The 25229-nt window shown below is 41.8% G+C and overlaps 1 protein-coding gene across 1 annotated transcript in view; it reads left to right on the top strand.

The window, feature by feature from the left end:
* TRPM6 (transient receptor potential cation channel subfamily M member 6) overlaps positions 1-25229 on the top strand; it is a 123544-nt gene that overhangs the window by 39510 nt on the left and 58805 nt on the right. Inside the window, exons 8-19 of the mRNA XM_026652362.1 lie at positions 364-538; positions 3279-3402; positions 5560-5632; positions 5756-5856; positions 6718-6771; positions 15217-15351; positions 18132-18185; positions 19976-20116; positions 21387-21524; positions 22911-23191; positions 24394-24622; positions 24789-24944. Coding sequence (XP_026508147.1) covers positions 364-538; positions 3279-3402; positions 5560-5632; positions 5756-5856; positions 6718-6771; positions 15217-15351; positions 18132-18185; positions 19976-20116; positions 21387-21524; positions 22911-23191; positions 24394-24622; positions 24789-24944 — 1661 coding nt within the window. The remainder of the gene's footprint in view (positions 1-363; positions 539-3278; positions 3403-5559; positions 5633-5755; positions 5857-6717; positions 6772-15216; positions 15352-18131; positions 18186-19975; positions 20117-21386; positions 21525-22910; positions 23192-24393; positions 24623-24788; positions 24945-25229) is intronic.

Genomic DNA, 25229 nt, shown 5'->3' on the forward strand with positions numbered 1-25229 from the left:
TGCACAGATTTTGCAAGCAGAACTCACAGGAACTGCTATTGCAGGCCATGCAAGAGAAGGGAAGGCTGCTTGTGCCCCATTTCCTTCCTCATGAGTCCATGCCCAGGCCTGCTTATAATCTTGTCCACAGTTTCTCAATAATCTTTTGTTTTAATGACAGAGTTCATTTGAGACAGCCTTGAATTGCCTGACGCAAGGTGGGAGAAATAAAGGCATTGTTTTGTTTTTATCAATTAAGACGTATCTCTCATGGTTTCTAAGAGATATTTTTGTAGGTACAAGTTGACAGACCTATGTTTATGATGTGTGCTGTGGGAGTGATAACTTTGCTCTTAGTAACTGGTTGTGTGTGGTTTGAAACAGGAATGGGCCAAGGTGTACCGGTGGTTGGGCTAGTGGTAGAAGGAGGCCCAAACGTGATCCTAATGGTTTGGGAATATGTGAGGGATACTCCTGCTGTCCCTGTGGTGGTCTGCGAGGGCACTGGCCGAGCTGCAGATCTTCTGGCTTTTATTCATAAACATACTGCAGATACAGGGTGAGTAGCTGCAGGCTGCACCACTTTTTTTTTTTTAATTATTGTGTGGTGGTAGTGAAAATGCCTATCTCCAAATCAAAGACGATTGTGAGCAATGTAGTGAAGTAGTCTTTGCCAGGAACTCCAGATTTCTGATACCACCCCGATGACAACCCCTCCAGCCCCTGTGACCTTTCCCTAGACTTACCCTTTCGTATGGAATTTCCCTTGTGATTAAAAATAACAAGATTTGCACAAAAATAATGGATGATTGTTAAATGGTTAATATATAAAATGTAATTTTTTGGTGACCCATTTTTTAATTTTTGGAATCCCCTTGCACATCATCAGTGTGTGTTTTATTTATAGTGTGAGACATTTAGCGTTGCCCACCATCCTAAATATATTGGGCAAAGTGATTTTTGGCTGCTACTGAAAGAGCTCTCATTCACATATCTGCTTGTCCTATGTCCAGCAATTAATTCTGTCCCCCCACAATCCCCACCCCCATTAGGTCAGCCCATAAGTTCATTCCCCATCCCCTAGCCTCTCAGTTCACCCCATGTCAGTTCAGCTCCCCCAGCCTCACATCTGCTCCTACTGGGGTTCTTCACATTCCTATGTGTAGCCCTTGCTGGGCCAGGGTTAGAGTTGAAGGTCTCCTTATTCTGGAGTTACTGTTTGAATGTATAGGTCTCCATGTGCTATGGATAGGGTTTGGGCCCATACTCTTCCCTGGCCCAGGTTTAGGTTGGAGACCTCTGACTTCAATGGTCTAGGGCTAGGGTTGGAGGCCAGAGGTTTTCCAAGGTTAGGGTTGGGGCTTGTAGGCCTCTCAGTGAGAGATAGAGTTGGAGACCATAGAGGTCTGTGGGCTAGGGTTAGTATTGGGATGCCTAGGCATCTGTGGGCCAGTATTAATTCTTGTGCCCATAGTTCTGTCCAGTCTATATAGTTAGAGTTTGTGATCCTAGGTGTCACTCTATCCTGAAGTCATCAACTCATTTCAACGCCGACATCCCAGGGATGCCTGCAGGCTTCAGCCCCAATCTTATCCCCATAGACCTGTGGGCTCCATTCAAGCCATAACCCTATGGACACCTGCAGGCCCCAAACCTGACCTTATCCCTGGTGAGCCCCATAGGTCCTGCTCTGACCCTAATCTGCAGCCACTGACCAGCCCTGGCCTTAACCCTGTTGTGACCTTCAGCCATGGCCACCAACTGACCCCAGCCCCAACTGTAAGCCAGGGCCATAGACCAGCTTGATCCTTAACAGAAACTTACTCTATAGAATACAGTGTCCAGTACTGACCTTGACACTGATTGTGGGTGCTGGACGCCCAGCCAGTCCCAACCATAACACTTGGCAGTGGCTAGCACTTGACTCCAAGTCCAAACCTAGCCCAGGATCACCATTGGCCCTATCCCTAACCCACCCCCAGGGCCAACAATCGGTCCCAATCTTTGCCCAAGGCTAATAACCAGCACCAACTCTAACCCCAGCCCTGCATCACCAGCTGATTTTCCCTAGCCCAGGGCCCTATCTGGTCCCATACTTACCCTACCATGGGGACTTCACCCTGTCCCAGTCATTTTCCTGCGTTGAGGCTCCCATCTGACCTCATCCCTAAACCTAATTTGCGGCCCCCATCCAGATCAAAACTGAACCCTAGGTCTGAGTTTCCAAGCATAATCCTGTCCCCTCTCTACAGTTTTCAGTACTAACAACCTGGGGCCCACATCTTCCTGGGGCTGCCATCTGGCCATATTGTATCCCTGTCCCTCATCTGCAATCTGTCCTCAATTCTGAATCTAGTTTGGGGTCCCCTTTTGGCCCCAATATTAAACCTAGTATGTTGCCCCAACTTGCCAGGAGCCTCCAATTAAAGCCCACATCTATGCCCAACCTTAGCTAAGGGCCAGAAATGCACCTCAAATCTAAACAAAGGTGGATATTTAAAAAAAAAAATTTTTTTCATGAGAAAATGGGCTTTTTTATAAATCAAAAATGTTAATGAAAAATTGTCTATTTTTGAAAATTTTCATGGACTTATTCACAATGTTGTCATTATTTAAATATTTGTAATATATATTTTGTTCTATACCTCTCTTTGATGTTGTTTGTTAGCTTTTTAGAGTATAATTTTTGGTAACTTACTTTTATATCTTTTTTGCTTGTTCTTTTTGTTTTCTTTTCCCCTTCTCTTCCTTTTTTTTTTCCATTATTTTTCTTGTCATTAAAAAGAAATTTATTTTCCATTAAGTTTTTTTTAATTAAAGGAGAAATGAGAAAAAAGATAACAAGAAAAAAACCCAGAAAACAATAAATGGAAAGTACGATACCAAGCAATTTTAATTAAATTTTGTGAACATAATTTAAAAGGTAGAAAAAATTGCAAAAGCAAGTTTAAAATCTGTTTTTCATGAAATTGTTTTAATTTTTTACCATTAGTATTCATAATACTTTTCAAACTAATTAGCTTTGCCATTGATTGTGTTTACATTGGTTCATAACATTTAAATACAGTATTAAACAAATATTGTATATCGGTCTATGCCCTGCCTTTGTTATGCATGAGTGATGCTGTGGAAGGTGAAGGCAATATCGTACTGAAGACAAAGTATGCATTGCTGTATCCACTAGCCTACTGTATTCTCACAAGTTTCTTCTGTCAGAGTAACATCTGAGAAAGAGATCAGTGAGATGAGGCATCCTACGGTACAATTTATTCTTGTCTGTGTACTTATCTGTTCCTCAGAGATTTGCCCCCTCAGCTGAAGGAGGAGATCTCAGTAATGATTCAGAACACCTTTAATTTTGGGCAGAAACAGTCTATTCATCTATTTCAAATGCTGATGGAGTGTATGGAGCACAGAGATTCTGTGAGTATGATGGGTTGTTGATTTGTATTATGATCTCTTTCATTAGCTATAAAACTATGATCTTTTTGTTGATTATGAAATATATTGGCCTGGGCACAGAGGCTATTGTAATAATATTATCTCTGATATAAATATAGGAGGCCAAAGTTTGTCCTCAGTTACCTCTGTACAGTCTGATTGGTGTTAATGGAAGTTTCATAAGTGTTTCGTCTCCCAAATTGATTTTTCCCATCCCTTTTATGAGACCCAGGTGTTTCAGCACAATTAGTCCAGTGCCCTTAGGCTGGGAAACAGCTAATTCTGGTACAGGCAGGCTGATTGAACAGAGTTGGCTAGCAAGCCCCAGGTCTCCTGGCCCTTAAAGGGGCAGGCCACCCTGCTACACATCTCCTTCCCTCCTTAAAGCTTTGCTTGGCTGCAGGGCAAGTTCTACCATTTACAGCCATACGTCAAGCTTGGACAGGCTGTTTTCCTGGCTGCCATCCCTCTCGCACTTTTCTTAGCTGGCTAACTTCCAAGATCAATTGGTCTTTTTCCCAGCACGCTTTCTCCATGCTGGAAATCTGGAGACAAAATCTTCCATGTCACTTCCAGCATCATTACTTGTAATTCCAAGCACTGTTTCCCCTCAGCTAGCTCCTTTTTCTCTTTCAGAGCCTGCTGTGTGGCTTTCTCCAAGGCAGCCAGTTCCACACAGTGGTTCTCCTTCCCCAGGTCAGCTCCTACTTTATGGCTTGTGCCACAACACTTGCATAGGAAGAGTGTATCTCTGATCATCCTAGCCCCGCCCCATCCCTGAGGCCCCACCCCCCACTCACTACATTCTCCTTCCCTCAGTGGCTCGTTCTCCCCTACCGTTACTCACTTTCACTGGGCTCGGACAGGGGGTTGGGGTGTTGGAGGGGGTGAGTACTCCAACTGGGGGGTGCAGGCTCCAGGGTGGGGCCAGAAATTAGGGGTTCAGGGTGCGGGAGGGGGTTCCAGGTTGGGGCAGGGAGTTGGGCTGTGGGAGGGGCTCCGGGCTTTGGGGTGGGGCTGGGGATGAGCGGTTTGGGGTGGAGGAGGGGGCTGGGGCTGAGGGATTTGAAATGTGAGAGGGGGCTGTGGGTAGGCATGTGGGAGGGGGTGAGGGCTCTGGGATGGTGGTGCGGGCTCTGGGTTGAGGCTGGGGATGAGGGTTTTCGGGTGCAGGAGGGGGATCTGGGTTGGGGGGGGCAAGGCTGGAGTAGGGGGTTGGGTTGGGGTTGGGGCGTGGGCTTATCTCGGGTGGCTCCCGGTCAGCGGCGCAGTGAGGCTAAGACAGGATCCTTGCCTGTCCTGACTCCAGCATTGCACCCTGGAAGCGGTCAGCAGGTCCGTGGCTTCCCCCATCTGGGAGCTGGACCTGCTGGCCGCTTCCGGGGCACAGTGCGGTGCCAGGACAGGTGGGGACTAGCCTGCCTTAGCCATGCAGCATCGCCGACCGGACTTTTAACCGCCTGGTCGGCAGTGCTGACCGAAGCCACTAGAGTCCCTTTTTGATCGGGTGTTCCGGTCGAAAACCGGACACCTGGTCACCCTAGCCTAAACATCTGCACCATAATTAAACAGCTCCGCAAGCTTGAGTCAGCTGGCACAGGCCAACCGCAGATTTTTAATTACAATGTAGACCAGGGGTCAGCAACCTTTCAGAAGTGGTGTGCCGAGTCTTCATTTATTCACTCTGATTTAAGTTTTTGTGTGCCAGTAATACATTTTAACGTTTTTTGAAGGTCTCTTTCTATATCTCTATAATATATAACTAAACTATGTTGTATGTAAAGTAAATAAGGTTTTAAAAATGTTTAAGAAGCTTAATTTAAAATTAAATTAAAATGCAGAGCCCCCCAGACTGGTGGCCAGGACCCGGGCAGTGTGAGTGCCACTGAAAATCAGCTCATATGCCGCCTTTGGCACGCGTGCCATAGGTTACCTACTCTGATGTAGACATCTCCTAAATGGTACATTTTCATTGTGGTGTACAAGGAGATACATTCATTTATAGATCCCTTTGTGAATGTTGCTGAGAGCTGTGCAACTTATTTCACTGCACACTAGGTCAAGAATGAACACCCATATGTTTCTCTGGAAGGGCTTTTCCACCTTTCCCCCAATAACATGCTTTTGCAACACTGACAGATAACCATATTTGATGCAGAGTCAGAGGAGCAGCAGGACATTGATTTGGCAATCCTGACAGCACTCCTGAAAGGTACTTATCTAACAATACTTCTGTTTTCCTATGACCTACAGATTCATTGACATGCCCTTTCAAAGAAAGGAAGGAAAAGAAGCTAATGTATGAAAGTTAATGGAGCCTTTTCTTGTTTTCTAGGTACAAATATGTCTGCATCAGATCAGCTAAATTTGGCGTTGGCATGGAATAGACTGGACATTGCCAAGAAACATATATTGGTTTGTGGACAAGACTGGAAGGTACTTTTCAATTTTATTTTCCAGCATGTGTTTGTTTTTTACAACGAAGCTTTTTAATTTTCCTTGTGTTTTCACCATTGCTTTGCATCTGATGAGTAACTTGGGAGTTTGAGTTCATATACCTGTCTGGTGGTGTCAGCATCTTTAGTATTTGGAAATGCAAAGTTTTCCTAGGGGGGCATTCAACATGGAATGTTCAAACTAAGTTTTGTTCTTAACTTCTGTTTAGGTTCCTAACTCCTCTCTCCCCCCCCTCCCCTGGGTCTTCCTTGGACACCTACTTAAGGTTTTAGGCTTCCCAGCAATCACTTCTGTAGGAGCAGAGACCAGCGTCTCTCTCTCTCTCTCTCTCTCTCTCTCTCTCTCTCCCTTCAGACTGAGGGTTTAGACTGGCAGTCCCTCTGCACACTATTGTGATTTTCCATCACGTGTGACCAGAGTCTGGCACTTGTGTTTAACTCTTTCTCTAGGGGCCATAAGAACATACACCAGTTGCCAACCAGCCTTCTCAAAGCAAACTGCATTTATTCTTAGGACAAAAGCATCATAGAGAAAACATATTAAAAACAATAAAAGAACCTGCACACATGCTAAAAGCTTACCAGAGGCCATCCCCATCTCCAACATAGAACTCTGGTAGGTGTCAGTGTTTCAAACAAGTCTGATGGTATTAATAAAATATGCCGGTTTCTTACACAGGTGACTCATTTTTTGCAGTTAACATTTTTCTGGTTGCAGATGCAAATCTTTCAACATAAACAGTTCTAGTAGGAGCAGGAGGAATAGGTTTATATCTGCTCTTCCTACTCCTTTTGCCTTCTTGTTTCTTCTGTCTCTAGCTATTTTCTGTCTTTCTATCAGATGTTTGGATTCTCCTTAAGTGAAAATGATGCCATTTACAGGGACATTGTCAAGGTTGGTACATTCAGACCAAAATGACAATACATTGTTTTGTTTCCAAAACAGATGCTTAGATATTCGTATTTTTTAAGAATAGCCCAACATAAATTAGTGACCTTCAATAATACACCAAAGAGGATAAGCAGTTTAATTAAAAAATAGATTTCATTTTCAAACTGTTATGGTATTTGTTAATAGAGTACAAACATAACCCCCCCCCCCCGCAAACTTAAAAATAAGAAAAGCGATATACACATTTATTTGCATCTTGTTGAAGCAATAATTGTATGTTTCAATATCAGGATTACTTATTGAAGTATTTTTAATTCTGTTGGCATCTTTTAATTTAATTGAAACACATTTTTGGCTGCAACACATGGTGAAATCCTAGCCCCGCTGAAGCAAATGGCAAAAATTCCATTGACTTCAGAGGGCCAGAATTCACTCATTGCTTTTAGGGGTTAGGGAATTCATTGTTCCAGACTCCAAGGAGCTAAATGTTTTTGTTTAATTGCTCTTTTTCTATTTGCCACTTTCCTTCTTCAAACTGCATTTGATTATGGCAGACTTTTTTTTTGGTTAAAAATAATTAGCAACTTAATAAAATGTGTCAGAATAGAGAGAACAGATACAATAAATTGTATTATTTACTATTTAGTTTGAAAAAACCAGCTAGTATATCATTATCTAATCAAGCTCTTTATCATGCTTTCAAATCAAGCAAGGCAAAGTCCTTTAATCACAGTCAATCTCTGACTCATTTTATGGGCCCTAGTTATGTTAAAAACACTCTTGCACACACAAAAACACCAATAGTTTTGATTAGTGGACTGTCGTCTGCAGTATCTACAATTGGTTCTTTTACGTTGATACCTGGTTAAACCTAACTGCCTATAATACATAGGATTATACATTATGCAAATTGCTGCTTTTGGCTACTTCAGAACTGGGTGGGGCTAGACACTGGAACTGAGAGCAGGGAGGATGACTCTTCTGTGCTCTCAATGATGGCCTTGCTGGTGCCCAGGCAGCGTGGAGGAGGAAATCTCCTGACTTGAAGAGGGGATAAAAGATGGACTGGGGGAGGGAAAGGAGTAGAATGGGACAAGGAGTTTGGTGAGGCTGGGAGCCTGGTGAAGGAAATGGGGAAGGGAACTAAGAGCCAGTTGGGGAAGACTAGGTCTGACAGGATAAGGAGATTGGGAACCAGTATATATGTGTGGGGGGGAAGGAGGTAGGGAGACAAATCTGGCAAGGAGCCAGGATGCAAGGGACCACTGGGACTGACTGATTGGGCTAAGAGACTGGGACAAGGAGTCATGGAGAGTCAACACTGGGACTGGATAGGCAAGAAGAATGGGGCTGGGATGAGGAAGCGGGTGTGGGGAAGAAACAGGTCTGGTATAGGGACAGATTGGAGGGGATGGAGTATTAGAGGTCAAGTTTGGGGTGCATAATGGAATGTTAAATTGTATTATACCGTTCAGCCTCTAGGTGGTGCAGTGAGTAAAATACCTTATTTAAATAAATCTCAGCCATATCTGGCAGAGCATTAAAGGATCTTGTGATGAACACATCTGGTGTCTATAAGAAAGCTCTGTAGCCATATCTGGTATAAGGACATGATGGGGAAACAGGCAGAAGGGCTAGTGAGGACTGGAGAACATTCCTTTCCAGAGACTGGAATGGAACCCAAGATTCCTGAGTCTAGCACTTCCTCTGCTTTCAGCAAATTTATGTGGAACCCACTGGCAAAGTGTGTGCTGGTCCCCACAGAGAAGGACAACCTGTTATTGCTATCTGTTACTCTGTACAGAAGTGGCAGAGGTCTGCTGATGACCCATATGGGTCACCGTATGATTCTACAGGATGGAATTTTGGTTTTTTTTTCAATTTGCTTCTTTAAAAACCTGGAAATTGCACACAAATAAACTTGTTTTAAAAGAACATTAAGGTTGCAAAGTCAGGCACTCAAAAGTTTGGAAATGCCAGAATTAAAGTTGCCTATGCAACCTTGTGCTTATGTGTTATGATATGGTCTTTAATTACATGATCACATACTATATTTTCCACAGGTCCTCTGTCTCATTCAGTGCACAGGTTAGACTTGCTCTGGGGATGAATCAGGGTTGGTTAGTGAAGGAGACTATAGTCTATAGGACCTCTGTTCCTCTGTTTCATTTGGATAGCTCAGTGGTTTGAGCATTAGCCTGCTAAACCCAGGGCTGAGAGTTCAATCCTTGAGGGGGCCATTTAGGGAACTGGGGTAAAAATCTGTCTGGGGATTGGTCCTGCTTTGAGCAGGGGATTGGACTAGATGACCTCCTGAGCTCCCTTCCAACCCTGATATTTTATGATTTGTTGCAGCAGTTGGAAGGGGTGTTGTGAATGAAGCAGAGGATTGCAGGAAGAGAAAGGATGATCTCATGATTAAGGCAGTTGAATGCTGCCTTGAAGAATTAGATTCTATCCTTTCCTCTGCCAAAGGGTTCCCATGTGATGCTAGTTAAGTCACTTAAACCAAACTTTTCACAGGGTGGTCACTCATTGTAGTCTGAGAGCATGTGTTATTCTGTGGGTACATTAATAACAGAAAGGTAAGGGAGGTGTCATCTGAACTGTAATAATCTACAAAATCATAATTTCAGTTGTGTCGTCCTCTGTGCCTCTGAGCTCCAGGTCTTCTGGTTGGTGGAAATTTTGATAATACAATGTTGTTGGAAATGGATCAAGTTGGGTATCATTCGAAAGTCCTTTCTCCTGAGAACACAATGGTTCCACACATGGCACATCTCGAACAATTATGTAGCTATATAGTCCAGCAAATGTTTAAAAATCAACATTTTTTAAAATTATACTTTAACACAGGTATGTCAAACATGTAGCTTTCACAGTGTTAAATTGTGGCCCTCGACTGACAGTACTGTGTTATCAGTTAATGCTCAGAACATGATATCTGATTCATGTTAATATTGCTGATTGCTATAAATGGAACACTTCAAATTGTTTGTTTGCCATCATCGGGGAAAAAGAAGGTGTTCAGTGGTATTGATGATCAGCTTTGCTTATTATGCCGAAAGAGTTGTAATGAGGCACTGTTCCAGTCAAAAATTACTAGAATCCATCTGCAAATGGTATGCACATAGTTACATAACATACTTAATTACACTCCCAAAGTAATTTTATTACAAAACCCTTGTTTTTCTTTTGGTCATGATCATTTTTAGGCATCGATGGGGAAACAAATATTACTGACTAGTAGTATCCAAAAATTCAGCTACTACTGTGGAGGACCTGGTTAAACACAACACTCAGTGGCACCTTATAAGCTGTAAGAAGTGCACTCATAAATTGCATTTGGCAATGGTGGAGAGGAAGTACATTGAGCAACAGGAAAAAGTTGAAGATGGGAGGAGTTTCAAAAAGGAAAAGCGGTTGTTAAAAGATTGCCTGTTCCCTTCTGCGCACTTGGTTCAGACGAAGCCCAGGAACATGAAAACAGATTAATTAAAATCATTGGGGTAGGTGGGCAAAACACAACATCCAAATGCTCTTCCTGACAAGTTCAGAACTCCACCTAGTTTTGAATGCAATATTAAGTGTAGCTGGGATGACTTCCTCAGAAGTGACCAAGCACCATATAGAGTCATTAGGTGCTGTTAAATGCCAAGAAGGGGCAATTTTAAAGCTACTGGACAAACTTACTCACACTGGCAACCTATTTGCGTATGATAGACCAGAGCTCATTAATATGAAAAAAGCAGTCTTCAGTGATAAGATAGCTAAAATGTCAGTGCAATGGATACTTTGGGTCATGACTTGCATGAAGCCATCAAAATCCAAAGAATTATCCAAGACTCCATCAATCTGTGGGTTCCAATCAAGAAGGACAAACTAAAGCGGTGCTTGAATGCAAAGTAAAAAGTCAGAGTGAAGGTGGCTGGGACTAATACAGAGGTAACTGCACATAGGTCATTGTTTGGTCTTCTCATGTCCAGATTTTAGCGTGATGTTGATCTTCATGAGGCTTTGGGAAAGTATGAGTTCTCTGTGGTACCACAATTGATGTTCGAATGTGACAGCACAATGCGTAGGTGCCAGGCGAAAAACAAACTTGTGCACATCTTGCCACATCTTCCTAAGCCAGAACCTACTGACAACATGACCAGACCAGCACCTTATTCCAGCAGAGGCCTTTCAGCATAGCAATCATAAAAGGTATGGATGACGTACAAGCTCTTGACAAACCAGAAACTGCTAACACCTGCTGAGATTCAGCTGAACACTTCATTATGAGGTCACAGAGAAAATATTAGACCTATGATGATGTCCACCTCGTGTTTGACACTTATGCAGAGGAATCAATTAAAATATCACCAGAAAGAAGAGACTTCCTGGTATTGCACCTGTCCAATACAAAATCATTGACTCTATGAATATCTCCAATGTCACAATGAAGAAGCTACTATCTCATATTTACATGAAGTACAAGTTAACTGCATGCCCTGTAGGAAAAATGCTCCGGCATGCAAATAATTGCTTGAAGAATTTTGTCATTGCATGGCATAATGAAGCTGCTGACTCACACTGTGCAGAGGAGTTTCTTCCTAGTTGCTATGAGGATCCTGACACTTAAATTGTCTTGCATGCACAGAGAGAGATGCTACTGAACTCCTGATTTTTGTGCAAGACACAGATGTTGTAGTGATCTCTATAAGACTCTACCCAAGATTCTGTTTTTGTGCCTGCTGGTGGTGAACAGAATCGCTGTATATCCCTCAGAAATGTGTTCCTATCATTTGGAGCATAAAAGCTGGCACATTGCCAGGTTTCCATGCTCTTTCAGGGTATGACACTACTGGAAGGTTGGCTGGAAAGACCAAATTATCTTACAGGAAGGTATTTGATTCAGCCTCCAGAGACTCTCCTCTCTATGAAAGTGCTCGGTATGGCTGAGACAGTCACTGAAGAGGTCACAAATGCACTGGAAGCATTCATATGCTGAGCTTACCATTTGAAGGTCAACATTATGACACTTGTAGAGCTAAATTAGTGGATGTTTTCCAAGAAACAGACAAATGGAGAAAAATTGCCTCAGATATGGGGTGCATTTATATCTGCAAATTATTAAGCAATGAAATGGTTCCAGAATGACCGAGTGCATCCAAAACTCCCCTCCCTTATCAGACATGGATGGGTCTTGCAGGATGGACTGCTCACCCCAGTGATGTGTGAAATACCATGCACTCCAAAATCAACGCTTCAGCTAATGCAATGCTCATGTGCAAAGATCATATTCTCCTCACCCTGCAGATGTTTGGCCAGCAGCCTGCCTTGTATGGAGATGTGAGAGTGCAGTGTGGATGAGAATCAGTGGGACAATGTATCTGGCTATGGTGCCCTAGATGAAGACAACACTGATGATGACTATGATAAATAAATGTTATCAGTGCTATGTGTCAAAGTTAACTTCCCTAGGATTACCAAAGATCAATGTCTTTTTTATGTAAACAATGCATCCCTGCATTAAAGTATAATTTTAAAAACACGATTATTATATATTTTCTCGAATATATTATCTACATAATTGTTCTAGGTTTGTCATGTAGATTTGTGCTGTGGAAAAAGGGCTTTTGAATGATACCCAAATTGACCCATTTCCAATGAAACTGTATTATTAAAATTTTCACCAATTGGGGGACTTGAAGCTGGGGTGGGCGGGCACAAGTCTGTCTTGCCATGCTGCGGAGGGTGACACCATTAACATTGATTCTGTAGATTTTTATGTATCAAGTGACATGTCTCTTACCCTTCTATCACTAATTTGTCCATGGAATGAGATTTCACTACATTATGCTCCCAGACTATTGTGTGTTCCTCATTTCCTGGGTCCCTGCCTAGAGACCTTGGAGTCTGCTTTGCAGAAGTGCTGAGCATTCACAACTGTCGTTGAAGTCGATGAGAGCTATGCTTTGAACATATGAAGTGCTAGGCATGGATTCAGAAAGGGACTTAGGCATTCAGTATTGCAACATTCAGCATTGTAATTCCTAACTTTTAGTTGCCTGGAAATTCACTGCAATACATAAAGCCTGAATTAGGCCCCCAAGCTCCTTATACAATGAATGGGGACAGATAGGTGCCTAAGAATGGGATCCACAAAAGTTAGAATGATAGGCGGCTCCCTGCCTAAACTAACCAATCAGAGATGCCAATTATATGGGTGTGTCCTAAACCCCACCTCTCTCTTGGACTTAGGTGCCTATCTCTGTTTGGACTCCAAACCCTCTGTTTGGACTCCAACCCTCTCCTGGAGTCAGGTGCTTAAGCCATTTTTTGAAAGAAACATTGTTGATGAAGTAGATGATGGTGCTGCCTCCCTTATAACTTCAGTGGTTATAGCATTCCTCCAGGATGTGGGAGAGCCTGGTTCAAGCCCTGCCCCCCTTCCCCCCACTGATAGGGAGAAGGGATTTGAATATGGGTCTCCCACCATTCAGGAGAGTGCCCTAATTACTGGGTTATAGGATATTCTGGGGTAGCCTGTCTCTCAGTCTCTCCTGTTGAAGCTGTTCTACTTTGGAACATATTTATATAGTCATTTGGGCCGAGTGAGAGCCAGCGTGTGAATGATTGGTGAATGAGTGTAAATTATGAAGTTAAAAAGTGAAAACTGGGCTGGTAAGAGAAGAGATTTTTAAAATGAGATTGTGGAAACTTTTTGGCTTTTGTTTGTTGTTGTTCCTACCTATTTAAGTTCAGTCATTAATTAACATTTTGAGTGAGGGAAACCTTTGTTAAATATTGAATATCTGCACCCCTTCAGTTAAAGCCTTAAGAGTTCACAATAAATAACTCTTAATACTCTCACTTGTTCTCCAGTAAAAACAGAGGGCTTGTCAGCACTCGAAATACTACAGTGGCACAGCTGTACTGCTGTTGCATACTCCCATCAGCATAGGCAATCCTCCTCCCTGAGAGACAGTAGCTAGGCTGATGGAAGAATTCTTCTGTTGACCTAGTGCTGTCTATACTGGGGGTTAAGTCAACTTAACTACACTGCACAGAGGTGTGGATTTTTCAGTAATTAATTTTCTCGTGTAACATATGGCCTTCCCGGGCCTGGTCTACATCCCTGATATTTCAAAGTTAAAAAACAAGCAGAAAAAAACCTTCAACTGCAACATTTTCATTACACACCATAAAGAAGCAAAAGACAGGCACAAGCCCATTTTAAAAAAAAAATCCTCTGCTGGTGACCTTTAAAGGACACATTTTTAATTAGTGGGGCACAAAGTCAATACACAACTGGGAGGGTCTACATTTTTGTGCAGTTATCCTGATTACTGGGTATTCAAATTGCCAGTTATAAAAGCAGCAATTTCCAAGTGATTTGGGTATACTTTCATAGTATTTGTCTGTACAAGTGAAAGTGCACACTTATGCATGGATTCTGGACTATTTCCTTTTAAAAATGTTGTCCTAAAAGTTCAAAAGCTAATGATTATAATCAGCTGTAACTACATTTCTGCATAAATGTAAGCTCAGCATCAAATAGATTGTACAACAAAGACTGAAAAATTTCTGAAACCACAGTAATTGAATAATGTTATATAAACTTTGCACAGCCATAATGTGACAAATTTTTTTAACGCATACTAGACATCTGTTAATATATTACAGCCACAAAATATAAACCTGCACATTGGAAGAAGTATTTGTGTGTGCAAAATAGGTATTGGCTATTTCCCAGTTTGCACACCAAAACATGCATTTTGCACACACAGTTTCCTATTTGTACGGATGTATGCATGCATGCATATTTTGTAGAAGCAAAGTAGATATTTTTGAAATCAAAGCACTCCATAGGCCCAATTCCTTAGCTGCTGTGCATATGGAAATTCTGTTCAGGTAAATGAAAGTACTATGCTTGGAGCACTTTTGGAATTGGGTCCTCCGTTTTAATGTAGATACTGTTCTGTGTTACATAGTTTGTTTTTTACCATCTTCAAATATAATTTTCAGAAAGTTTATCTTATCATAGATTCTTTCTCTTTTTTAATATAGCCTTCCTTTTAAATACCTTGGTCTCCTATAGTTCCTTTGTTTTTTGTTATGTGGCAAATCAGAAAGTCTTTTCATTATGACAGATTAAATACTGAAGTGACTTAAAAAGAAGGCCAATAGGAAATGCACTGTCTAGTGCAATGATTGTAAAGGCAAATTTGAAGATGTCTTTGTTAAGGTTTGGTTTATGCAGAATCATTTTCCCCACTGGATTTTTACATAGGTGCATCTTCTAACATATTTTTATTTTCTACAGTACACATGAAACATAAGGATAAAGCATTGAGATAAATAGATCCTTAACTCTTGTTCAGGGTTTATTTTATTTAATCCAGAATGATTTTTTTTTTCTCATTTTCTTCTTTTCCTCCCCTTCTCCCTCACCCTTTGAAGGTTGGCTCCCTGGAACAGGCAATGCTGGATGCTTTAGTGATGGACCGGGTGGATTTTGTAAAGTTGTTAATAGAGCATGGAGTGAATCTGCACCGTTTCCTTACTATATCCCGACTGGAAGAACTCTACAATACAGTGAGTACCTAAAACCCCATTGCAAAGTAACTTCCGGCTAGATAGCTAGGTATTGGATGGATACAGACAGGGCCGGCTCTGGCTTTTTTGCCGCCCCAGGCAAAAAAGCCTCCGGCCGCCCCCCCCCCCCGCGGGGGGGGGGGGGTGGCCGGCATAGCGCCGGGGGCAGGGCGGCGAGCCCCGGCAGGGGCAGGGCGGCGAGCCCCGGCAGGGGCTCGGCTCTTCCCCCCACCCCGGCGGCCAGAGCGCCGGGGGCAGGGTGGCGAGAGGGCGGCGAGCCCCGGCTGGGGCTCGGCTCTCCCCCCGGCGGCCAGAGCGGCCGGCGGCCAGGGGGAGGGTGCGGAGGGGGAGGGCGGCCAGAGCACCCGGGGGAGGGCGGCGAGCCCGGCTGTGGCCCCGCTCTCCCCAGGGGCCGGAGCGCCGCGCCGCCCCCCTTCAGGAGCCGCCCCAAGCACCAGCTTGGGTGCCTGGTGCCTGGAGCCGGACCCTGGATACAGACAGACTAGATAAAAATGGCAGAATTGGAAGGCCTGATTCCCTGTTGATTTGCATCTTGTGTAGTCACACCAGTGTAAAGTGGGTGTAAATGCTACCATTTATATTGCAATCTGTGGGGCATAGTGTTTTATACCCTCGTTGCACTGGTGTAAATGTCTGAACAAGGACAACCAAACAGGCTCATGGTTCCTGAGCTGTTCAAAAGAAGTGGCTGTGTTTATTAACTGAGGCTATGTCTACACTACACAGCTTTTAGCGACATGGCTGTGTCGCTACAGCCGTGCTGCTAAAAGTTGCACAGTGTAGCTGCTGTTTGTCGGCTCTCCTGCCGACAAGAAACTTCCACCCCGAACAAGTGGCGTTTGCGTTGTCGGCAGGAGAGTGCTCCTGCTAAAAATGCTCTGTTCACATTGGCGCTTGTTGCGGAAAAGCTTTTGACTTTCGGGGGAGAGGGGGTTTAACACCTCCTGAAAGACAAAAGTTTTTTGTCGTTCAATTGCTAGTGTAGACATAGATACCGAATTCAGAAGCGTAACCTTTTTGAAAATGTAGCTCATAGGACCTGGCTCTCCCCTGCCCTGCACTTTGCATCGCCAGTTACATCCAGGCAAAGTGGGTATATAAAGCTGCCAAGTCAGACCGTAAGTTGTAAGTGGCTACCGAAGGTGCAAGAATGTAAATATCACTGATGCATGTCACCTTTCCTGCAGCACTGTCATCTTGCAAGATGGGGCCAATAAAAATGTTTAAAGTAGTGTCTCATCTAAATAATAACAACTGATTTAGAGTTTTCTAGGCCAAGACTATTTTTTGCACCTACCATAGGGAGAGTATTTTTTTTTTCCCAAATGGAAGGCCTCTGGCAAGAAGCTGGCCCACTTGAATTAAATTTTCATTTGTATTTGAAATCCTAAAAATATAGCCCTCAGTTTTCTATTTTGAAAATGTTCATTTACTGCACTAGTTTCTGCAGGGCAGCCTGTTATACTTCTGTCAACTCTAATAAAATTGGTCACAAATCTGGGAAGCTGTGGCTTTTACTGAATGATATTGCAATCTATGGGCCATATTGTGACACCCTTATTTACACTGAATAGTATGTTACTCCTGGAGTACTCCCATTGAAATCAATGAGCGTACTCTTGGAGTAAGGTACTACTTAAGATGAGTAAGTGAATTACAATATAGCCCAAAGGATTGATCTTTAGCTGTCCCCTAAGATAAGCATTACCCTTGAAGTGTAATTTCAAAGCCCTTTTTGCAATGACCAAACTCTACTCTCTGCCTAAGGGCAAAGCCCATTTCTCCATCTTGGACTCATGGGAATGAAAGAGGGGAAGTGAAAGACCTCCAGCCACACAATGCATGCCTTGAGTGAGAACATTGCTTTGAGGACCCTGCTCCTGCTTCAGTTCTCTATAGGTTAATGCAGCTCTATGCCTGTAAAGTCCGCACCCTCCGTTCAGGGCAAAAAATAGAATGCGCAGAGATTCTACTCAGGAATGGGAAGGGATGGGTACTCTAAAGCCCTTTCCACACCGTGCCTGAGTGGTAAAATCTATTGTAACTTGCTTTCATTCATGTGTGAATAAAAGGTACCCAACACATTTTAACGAAGGAAAACAAAATACAACACATTTTCAATGTTACAATGGTACTATTGCTTGAGCTGATCAAAAATGGTGAACATGTCTGAAAAAGTTTTGGTTCCAATTTTTTAGAAAAAAAGGAGTGGGGGGAGAAAGATCCCCCCCCCCACCACTAAAATCTGAACTGAAAAAATCTGAATGTAAAAATATTAACAAAAAAATCAAGAAATTGAAAACAAATTACATTTTTCATTGTTGAAGAAAGGCCATTGTTCCTCAGAAAGTTTTAAATGAAAAATTTTGATCAGCTGTAATTATGATGTTAAGATTTTGAGGCAGGGGATACTTGGTTCTATGTACCAGTCTTTCACTTCTTGACAGCTTGTTTCAAACTGAATTTCATGAAAAATGAATTTAGATTTTAACCTGGGCTGGTGTACATTCCGCATATTAAAAATTGTCATACAGTTTAGCAAAAGAGACAATTAGTCTCATTTTAGGAGAGGCCCAGGACTGTGATGATAGTGTGCTGGTTGCAGATTTGGATTGAAGGCCATTTGTAGAACTGCAGGAAGCTTGAATAACTACTGATTATCCTGTGGATCTCTAAACATCTCTCTTTCACAGATTTTGAAATTAAAGCATAAACAGGCACATTTGTTTAATTTCTTTTTCTTTTGATTAACATCACAGAAACAAGGACCAACAAATCTACTTTTGCATCATCTTGTTCGAGATGTAAAACAGGTAATCTAAATCTGAAAGCCTGGGAATCAAAGAGTATAACTTAATATACCAGGATCTAGTGACACAAATTGCTATCAGATAGTATTGTAGAAGGTTTAGAATTGGAAATGATGGTTTCATTTTTATTTTTATATCTACTGAATGAATTGTCTTTAGCCCATTAATTCCCCAAAGCTATGGAATGCTCTCCAGGGTTCTATACCTTAATGTAATGGCTTGCACTCACAACTGTTCAAACTCTCATTATTAAATACATCAAGGATTTGGGGAACCATTGCAGTAACCCTGCCACAGTTCATTGTTTTAACCATTTTTTTTCAGTCAAAAGAATTGCCTTGCTCAACAGTGACAGCAAAATATTCTGATGGGTGCAACACTCTTTTTGTAAACTGTACACTCTAGGAGATCAGAAGGTGGCAGTGAATAATTACTGCGTGGAGAGGAATTAGCAACAGTTAGTCTGTTTCAAACTTTTGTTATCTCTTGTATCTTGTGACATTGCTAATATAGGAAGCGGTGAGGCTGTTCTTTTTGCATCTGATGTCAAGTGCGAGAGATGGCCAGATCTAAGACTGGATTAATTTCACCGTGTCTGCCAAGTATACGCATCGTAGAATAAAACAAATTCTTCTGCTGACCTACCCACATCTACACTGGGATTAGATTGTCTTAAGTATGGTGCTCAACCTAGACCTTAGGCTAATCAAATTTTAAGTGTAGACCAGGCTTCAAAGATGACCTCTCTTAAGCAGTTAATTTTGATTGGCCCAGTGAGTGGCTCACTTCAAATCTGTTTTCACTTCTGGGTCCTACTTATCTGAGGGCCTATCTATTTGACTGTGTTGGGGATTATGTTTTAACATGTTCCTCTCCTGATTGTTACAATGCAGTTTGGTCTTGCCTATGTTTGAACTATGTTACAAAATGCTGTTGTTGTAATATACATTGTTATAAATTTTAGAGTGCAATGGATGGTAGACATTGTTTTACCAATTTTGGCACATAACATGTTGACAGGTATTTAATTGTCTTACTTTTATAGCAGCGTCATATGCCTGAATCTATGTGCTCTCTATCAGACTTAAGAGTTTTATGCTAAGATTTCACAACTCAATTCATGCTAGCCGGGTGTCAGGGCCTGTAGAAGATCGGTACCAGTGACCAAGACTTGGGCAGTGTGGCCTGGAGGTCAGCAAGTTGTTCAGGAAGTCAAGGCCAATGGACAGGTCTGGAGTCAGCTGCCATGTATCAGAACCGAAAGTTGGGGCTGGGGTCAGACAGAAAACAGGAGTTGAAGCCAAGGGCCAGCACTGAGTTGGAAGCCAAAGATCCATAGCCTAGGGTTGGAGCTGGAGCAGTCAGAAACCAGGGCAATAGGGTTCAGGGACTGGAATGAGGCTGAAGACAGGAGTTGGGAACAGGACATGGTTGAAGTCATGAACTAGGACAAGGCCAGGAGTCAGGTAGTGGATGGCAGGCTCTGTAGCAACTACAAGCCAGAATTCACCTTGTACACAAACAACTTTGTATGTCTCTTTCTGGATTAAATAGTATACCTGGCCCAGTCAGGGACTATGGAGCTCCTCCAATCAGCTCACTATGGGTGGTACCTTTAGTTGAGAGTAAGCCTTAGGGGTCCCGATTCTTCAGTCACAAGTAGAGCCATTAGGTGGTGTTGTGAATGCAGCAGCGGCCCAGAAGCTGGGTTCAGGACCCATGGACCTCACACTGGGTGAGTGGGTTGCTGTATAAAATGGCATTATAAAATGTTGTAAATGTTTGTCTTACAGAGTGCCCTTCCTTTGGACTATAAGATATCATTGATTGATATCGGGCTGGTGATAGAGTATCTGATTGGTGGAGCTTATCGGAGCAGCTACACAAGGAAACATTTCAGAGTTCTGTACAACAGCCTTTACAGAAAACGCAAGGTAACATCAATGAAATGGCTATTTGTGTCATTGGAAACAGCCAAAATATAATAGTCAGAAATGTCTAGGTAATAATAATCATAATACTTTTCACTTCAAGTGTGGTTTTGCTCTGAAAAATTACCGTTAAAATGACATTAATGGTAAAATGGCATTTAATGTCTTTCAATAATTTCCCTATCAATCTTGATAAGTTCACAAGTAAAAAGGTGTTTCTTTAAGTTAACTGCTTGTTCAGCAAACTGATCCTGGCCTCTGAAAGCCAAGTTGGGTTTTTATTTTCTCATTCATCATTACCTGTAAGAAAGGATTTGCAGGCCATGATGTCCCCTCATTTACACCTGTGAGATGACATTATCTTCCCAGTATGTTACTAGGGAGCTGATCCAAAGCGCAATTAAGTCAGTAGGATTCTTTCCACTGATTTCAGTGGGTTTGGATTAGGTCATTAGAGTTGCCTATACAGACCCATAACTTTCATTAATGATGCAAGAGAAAAATATAGAATCCATCTCACTCTCATTTTCCTGTGGACAATTGAAAAGCGGTCCAAACTTTTCAGTAAATTAATCAGGTATAACTCTGGCTACACAAAAAAGTAATCTATTGAGTAAGAAGGTGTCTTTTTTCCATACTGAGTTTTCAGAGTAGAACTTTATGTACAGTAATTCCATAAGCCAAACTCACAATGTATTGCTGTCAGAATTAATGGAAATGCTCAAACTGGTATGAGGAAATCAGAGGAAAATTATACAACACAATTATAGAATTAATGGAAAAAATGAAGAGATAGCAACCCAATTAAGTTTCTGAATTGGGATATACTATACTTAATCAAAAATATTGGAAGTGCCGGTTGACTTTCTGAATACAAAACATCAATTTTCTGCAGCAATTTTTCTTCAAAAAACTAGGAGCTGCAGGAAGTGGTATTAACAATTCAGTAGGTAGTCATCTTCCCTTGGAATTAATATTGAATAAAGTCCCCAGAGATAATAGAGATGCTTTCTGGTAGAAGGAATGTAAATAAGAGGTTCTGACAACTTGAGATTCTTACATATCTTACGGCAGTTTTTTACAAGAGTAGGGTTATTATCAACAAGAGTTCTTACCAAATTCAAAATAGGCCATTTTTCTTTGATGTCATAAATTCCAGAAATTGCACAGTAATTATTAGGCTGGCAGGTAAATTACCAAGATAAATGAAGGCAAATTTCATCCCTAATTTATATTTTTCTCTTTGTGTTTTGTGGGATATCTTTGGAACTAGAGTGTGGTCTCCAGCTTTGCTCAGAGCCTTTCTCATCACTCCCTTTGTCATAATAATCAGATGGGTAGCAGAGTTGAATCTGCTGAAAACACCTTGCATTCTCAGTTCATCAGAACAGCACAGCCTTACAAATACAAGGTACTGTCATTGCTTGCTTATGCTGAGAATATATTAGGGGTACAATAGACTGAAAAATTAGATCAGTTTGTCAAGAGAGTTATTTTAGACATGTGAGATGCAGGCTGGATGCTTATCATGCTTAACTCACCCTAAACACCAAAGACGTCAAGGTTGTATCACACACAGCTCAAGAAGTACAATTACTGCTATTTTACAATATTACAGTAAAGCTCCAGTTGTTTTAATGAAACTCATTAATCTCCATCCCCTTGTTGATAAGGGCTTTCATCCCTTGAAATGTAACATTGCCAAAATCTCCTAATATAAGGCACAGATGAAAAACCCTCTTATTTGGATGCAGGCATAGGAATTCAAAGCAAGGAATTCATTGCCCCAAACCTCTTAGAAACTTTTATGTAAGTAGCAATAATAACTCCCTTGAGAAAAGAGCTGATGTTGTAAATTGCAAGCAGATGGCAAAATATTTTCTCTTGAAACTGTGTCAGGTACAGATAACCAAAAGAATCACATTCTTCTCTCAGATAACAGCATAAAACTAGAGTTTTCCCCCAGGTCTGATTGGCAGAGAGACTGGGAGGTTTTTCACCTTCCTCTGCAGAATGGGGCATGGGTCACTTGCTGGTATGAACTAGAGTAGATGGTGGAGACTCTGTAACTGGAAGTCTTTAAATCATGATTTGAGGATTTCAGTAACTCAGCCTGAGAGTATGGGTCTATTACAGGGGTGGGTGAGGTTCTGTGGCCTGCGATGTGCAGGAGGCCATACTAGATGATCATGGTCCCTTCTGGCCTTAAAGTCTTTGAGTCCATGGGACTTCATTAGAATTCCAGAGGGCCAGTTTGTGAACCTCAGTGGTGAGCAGCTACTCATCAGAGCAATTTTATTGAAGCCAACAGGATTCTCCCCCCACCCCCCCCCAATTTTAATGTGAGACAGTTCAGGCCGAAACACAACATACCATAAATACACAACTTACTGTAAAAGTGACACATATATTAAAAATCAAGATAGCTGTCACAGCTCTCTCACTGATGTTTGATTTTACTAGTCCATTTTCTTCCATCAGTGTGACATAAGTAGACAAGTGCACTAGTAAAATTAGTTTAATGAAATCAATGGGAGTGGAGGGCACTGCCCATTTGGTTGGATCAGGATCTAAAAGCTGGGACACAGGTTCAGAATGTGGAAATCACATTTAATTTCCTCAGTGCATTTTTTGCTTTTGTTGATCCAAGCAACTGCTTATATTCATATTTTGAATGTTATCTTAGCCATTCTTCTAATGTCCATCTATATAATGACCGAGGAACAACCAAATTGATAATGCATTACATGTATTCAGGATGCAGCAACTTGCTCAGATTTTGTCTGCTATTTTACAGGAAAAGTCAACTGCTTTTCATAAGTCTAGGAAGAAGTCAAAAGATGAACTCAGCTTCTTAGAGGACCATGAGTCAGCTGGCTTTATTTACCCCTATAATGACCTCTTGGTTTGGGCAGTGTTAATGAAGAGACAGAAGATGGCAATGTTCTTCTGGCAGCATGGAGAGGAAGCCATGGTCAAGGCAGTCGTGGCTTGCAAACTCTACAGAGCAATGGCACGTGAAGCCAAACAGAGCAACATGGTGGATGACACCTCAGAAGAATTGAAGAAGTACTCAAAGTAGGAGTTCTCCCTTCACTACAGTTAATAAAAATCTACAGTGTTTAGAATAGTTAGGTATTCTTCTTTCCATCAGCTAACTTGTAAGATCAGTGGCTGCATATGCTGTGAAATGTACAAGAAGCACTTTTTGCTATCTGCTCACTTTAATATACGAAGGAGATACACTAAGACTTCGTCTACATGAGGATTTAAAGGAGTGATGTTAGCATATATTAGCTAACTAACATGTCTGAAAAGTCTAAAGTAGACAAGGACAGTTGCCTTTAATACCAAGTTAAACTGGTGAAGTTAAAGCCTAGACTTCCCTTTAGGCTTTAACTTGAATAGTTTAGCATGTGTTAAGGCCAGGTGCCTTGTCTACATAAGGCTTTTCAAATGTATTAGTATATATGTGTAACTTAACATTTACTAATATCCTACCTTAAATCCTAGTCTATTTAAGGCCTAAAGGAGAAATGTGCTGATATCATAGCTGAGCGACTCAAAGAAGCTACTTTGTTGAACAGCCCAAGCAGTTTTTCTATGTCCTCCAATTTTTAAATTTTAGTTTCATTCTTTGAATACCTGTTAAACATTCAGTATTTAGGTTTTGTATCATGAAATCAGGAAATGAACAACTGCTCCCTAATCAGGTATTGCACCTTGAAATTTATTGATGTAATGTACTGTAGTTTCATAGCCATAATGGAACAGATTCAGAGCTCAAGGACAAATTATCATCTTTGTTTACGTGCAATTATAGGGCTCTTTTCAAAGCAAAGTTTATTCACTAAGGGTGCTGAGCATCTTCAACTCCCATTGAGAGGTGCTTAGGATCTGACTCAGTCTGAGGCTGCTTCTGCAGTTGAGCACAGTGCCTGTGTACCATGTTGGCAAGTGCATTACTGAATGAAATAATAGGCTGAACTATATGGCATGTGTGTGAAACCACACAATGAGGCTAATTAAAGATCAGGGACCAGGAACGTAGAGTAAAACCTGTGGTTAGGAGGAGAGATTTAGATTTACTGCCTGAATTATTTTTCCTCTGGGTGCAATGCTGAGACAGTGTGAAGAGATGAGGAAGTCATAGTTAATACAATTTCATATCTTACCACATGTGAAAGAAGCTTTTGAACTAGAGATGTGACCTCATGATCAGTTGTGGTTGTTCCTCCGTATTGTAAAATGGTGATTTCTTTTTTCTCTGTCTATCCTAGTGAATTTGGGCAGCTTGCCCTAGATGTGCTGGATAATGCATTCAAACAGAACGAGCAGATGGCCATGAAGCTACTGACCTCCGAGCTGAAAAATTGGAGCAACTCAACTTGCCTGAAACTGGCCGTGTCAGTGGGGCTGCGGCCCTTTGTGTCTCACACTTGCACACAGATGTTACTAACTGATATGTGGATGGGACGCCTGAAGATGCGGAAGAACTCCTGGTTTAAGGTAAACTCACTGACTTGTGCCTCATCTAAACCCGCAGAGTAAGCTTATGCTGAAGCATACATTCTCCTTACATGTAGCTAGGTTTTGTCCTGATCTAATGCAGACACACATCAAAGACAAGCATGTATGCTGAATGCACCTCCTCAGACTTGTGTTTCTCTTTTAGGTCATTCTAAGTATTCTTCTGCCTCCCACCATCTTGATGCTGGAGTTTAAAAGCAAGGCAGAAATGTCTCATGTGCCACAGCTCCAGGACTTTCATCAGTTCACGTGGCATTACACTGATCAGAGCCCATCCACCATTAAAGATGAGTTGTCTCTGGTTAGTTTGGCATCCCCTTTAAGCATTTATTTTCACAAAACAGGGATAACATCTGGGTTGGTAGTTTTCCATTGAAAGTTTTTTGTCTTAAAATGTTACAATGGTTATAAGACTTAGATTAGAAAGCTTTTTACCATCTCCCTTATTCAATGTGAGTAAGACTTCACTCTTCAGCTAATCCCATTGAAATCCGTGCGATTAGTTGTAGTTATGGTACTATTCATTGTAAGTAAGTTTGACACACACACACACACACACACACACACACACACACACACACACACA

Source organism: Terrapene carolina, unplaced genomic scaffold, assembly GCF_002925995.2.
Source record: "Terrapene carolina triunguis isolate 2854851 unplaced genomic scaffold, T_m_triunguis-2.0 Scaffold113, whole genome shotgun sequence".
Lineage (NCBI taxonomy): Eukaryota > Metazoa > Chordata > Testudines > Emydidae > Terrapene > Terrapene triunguis.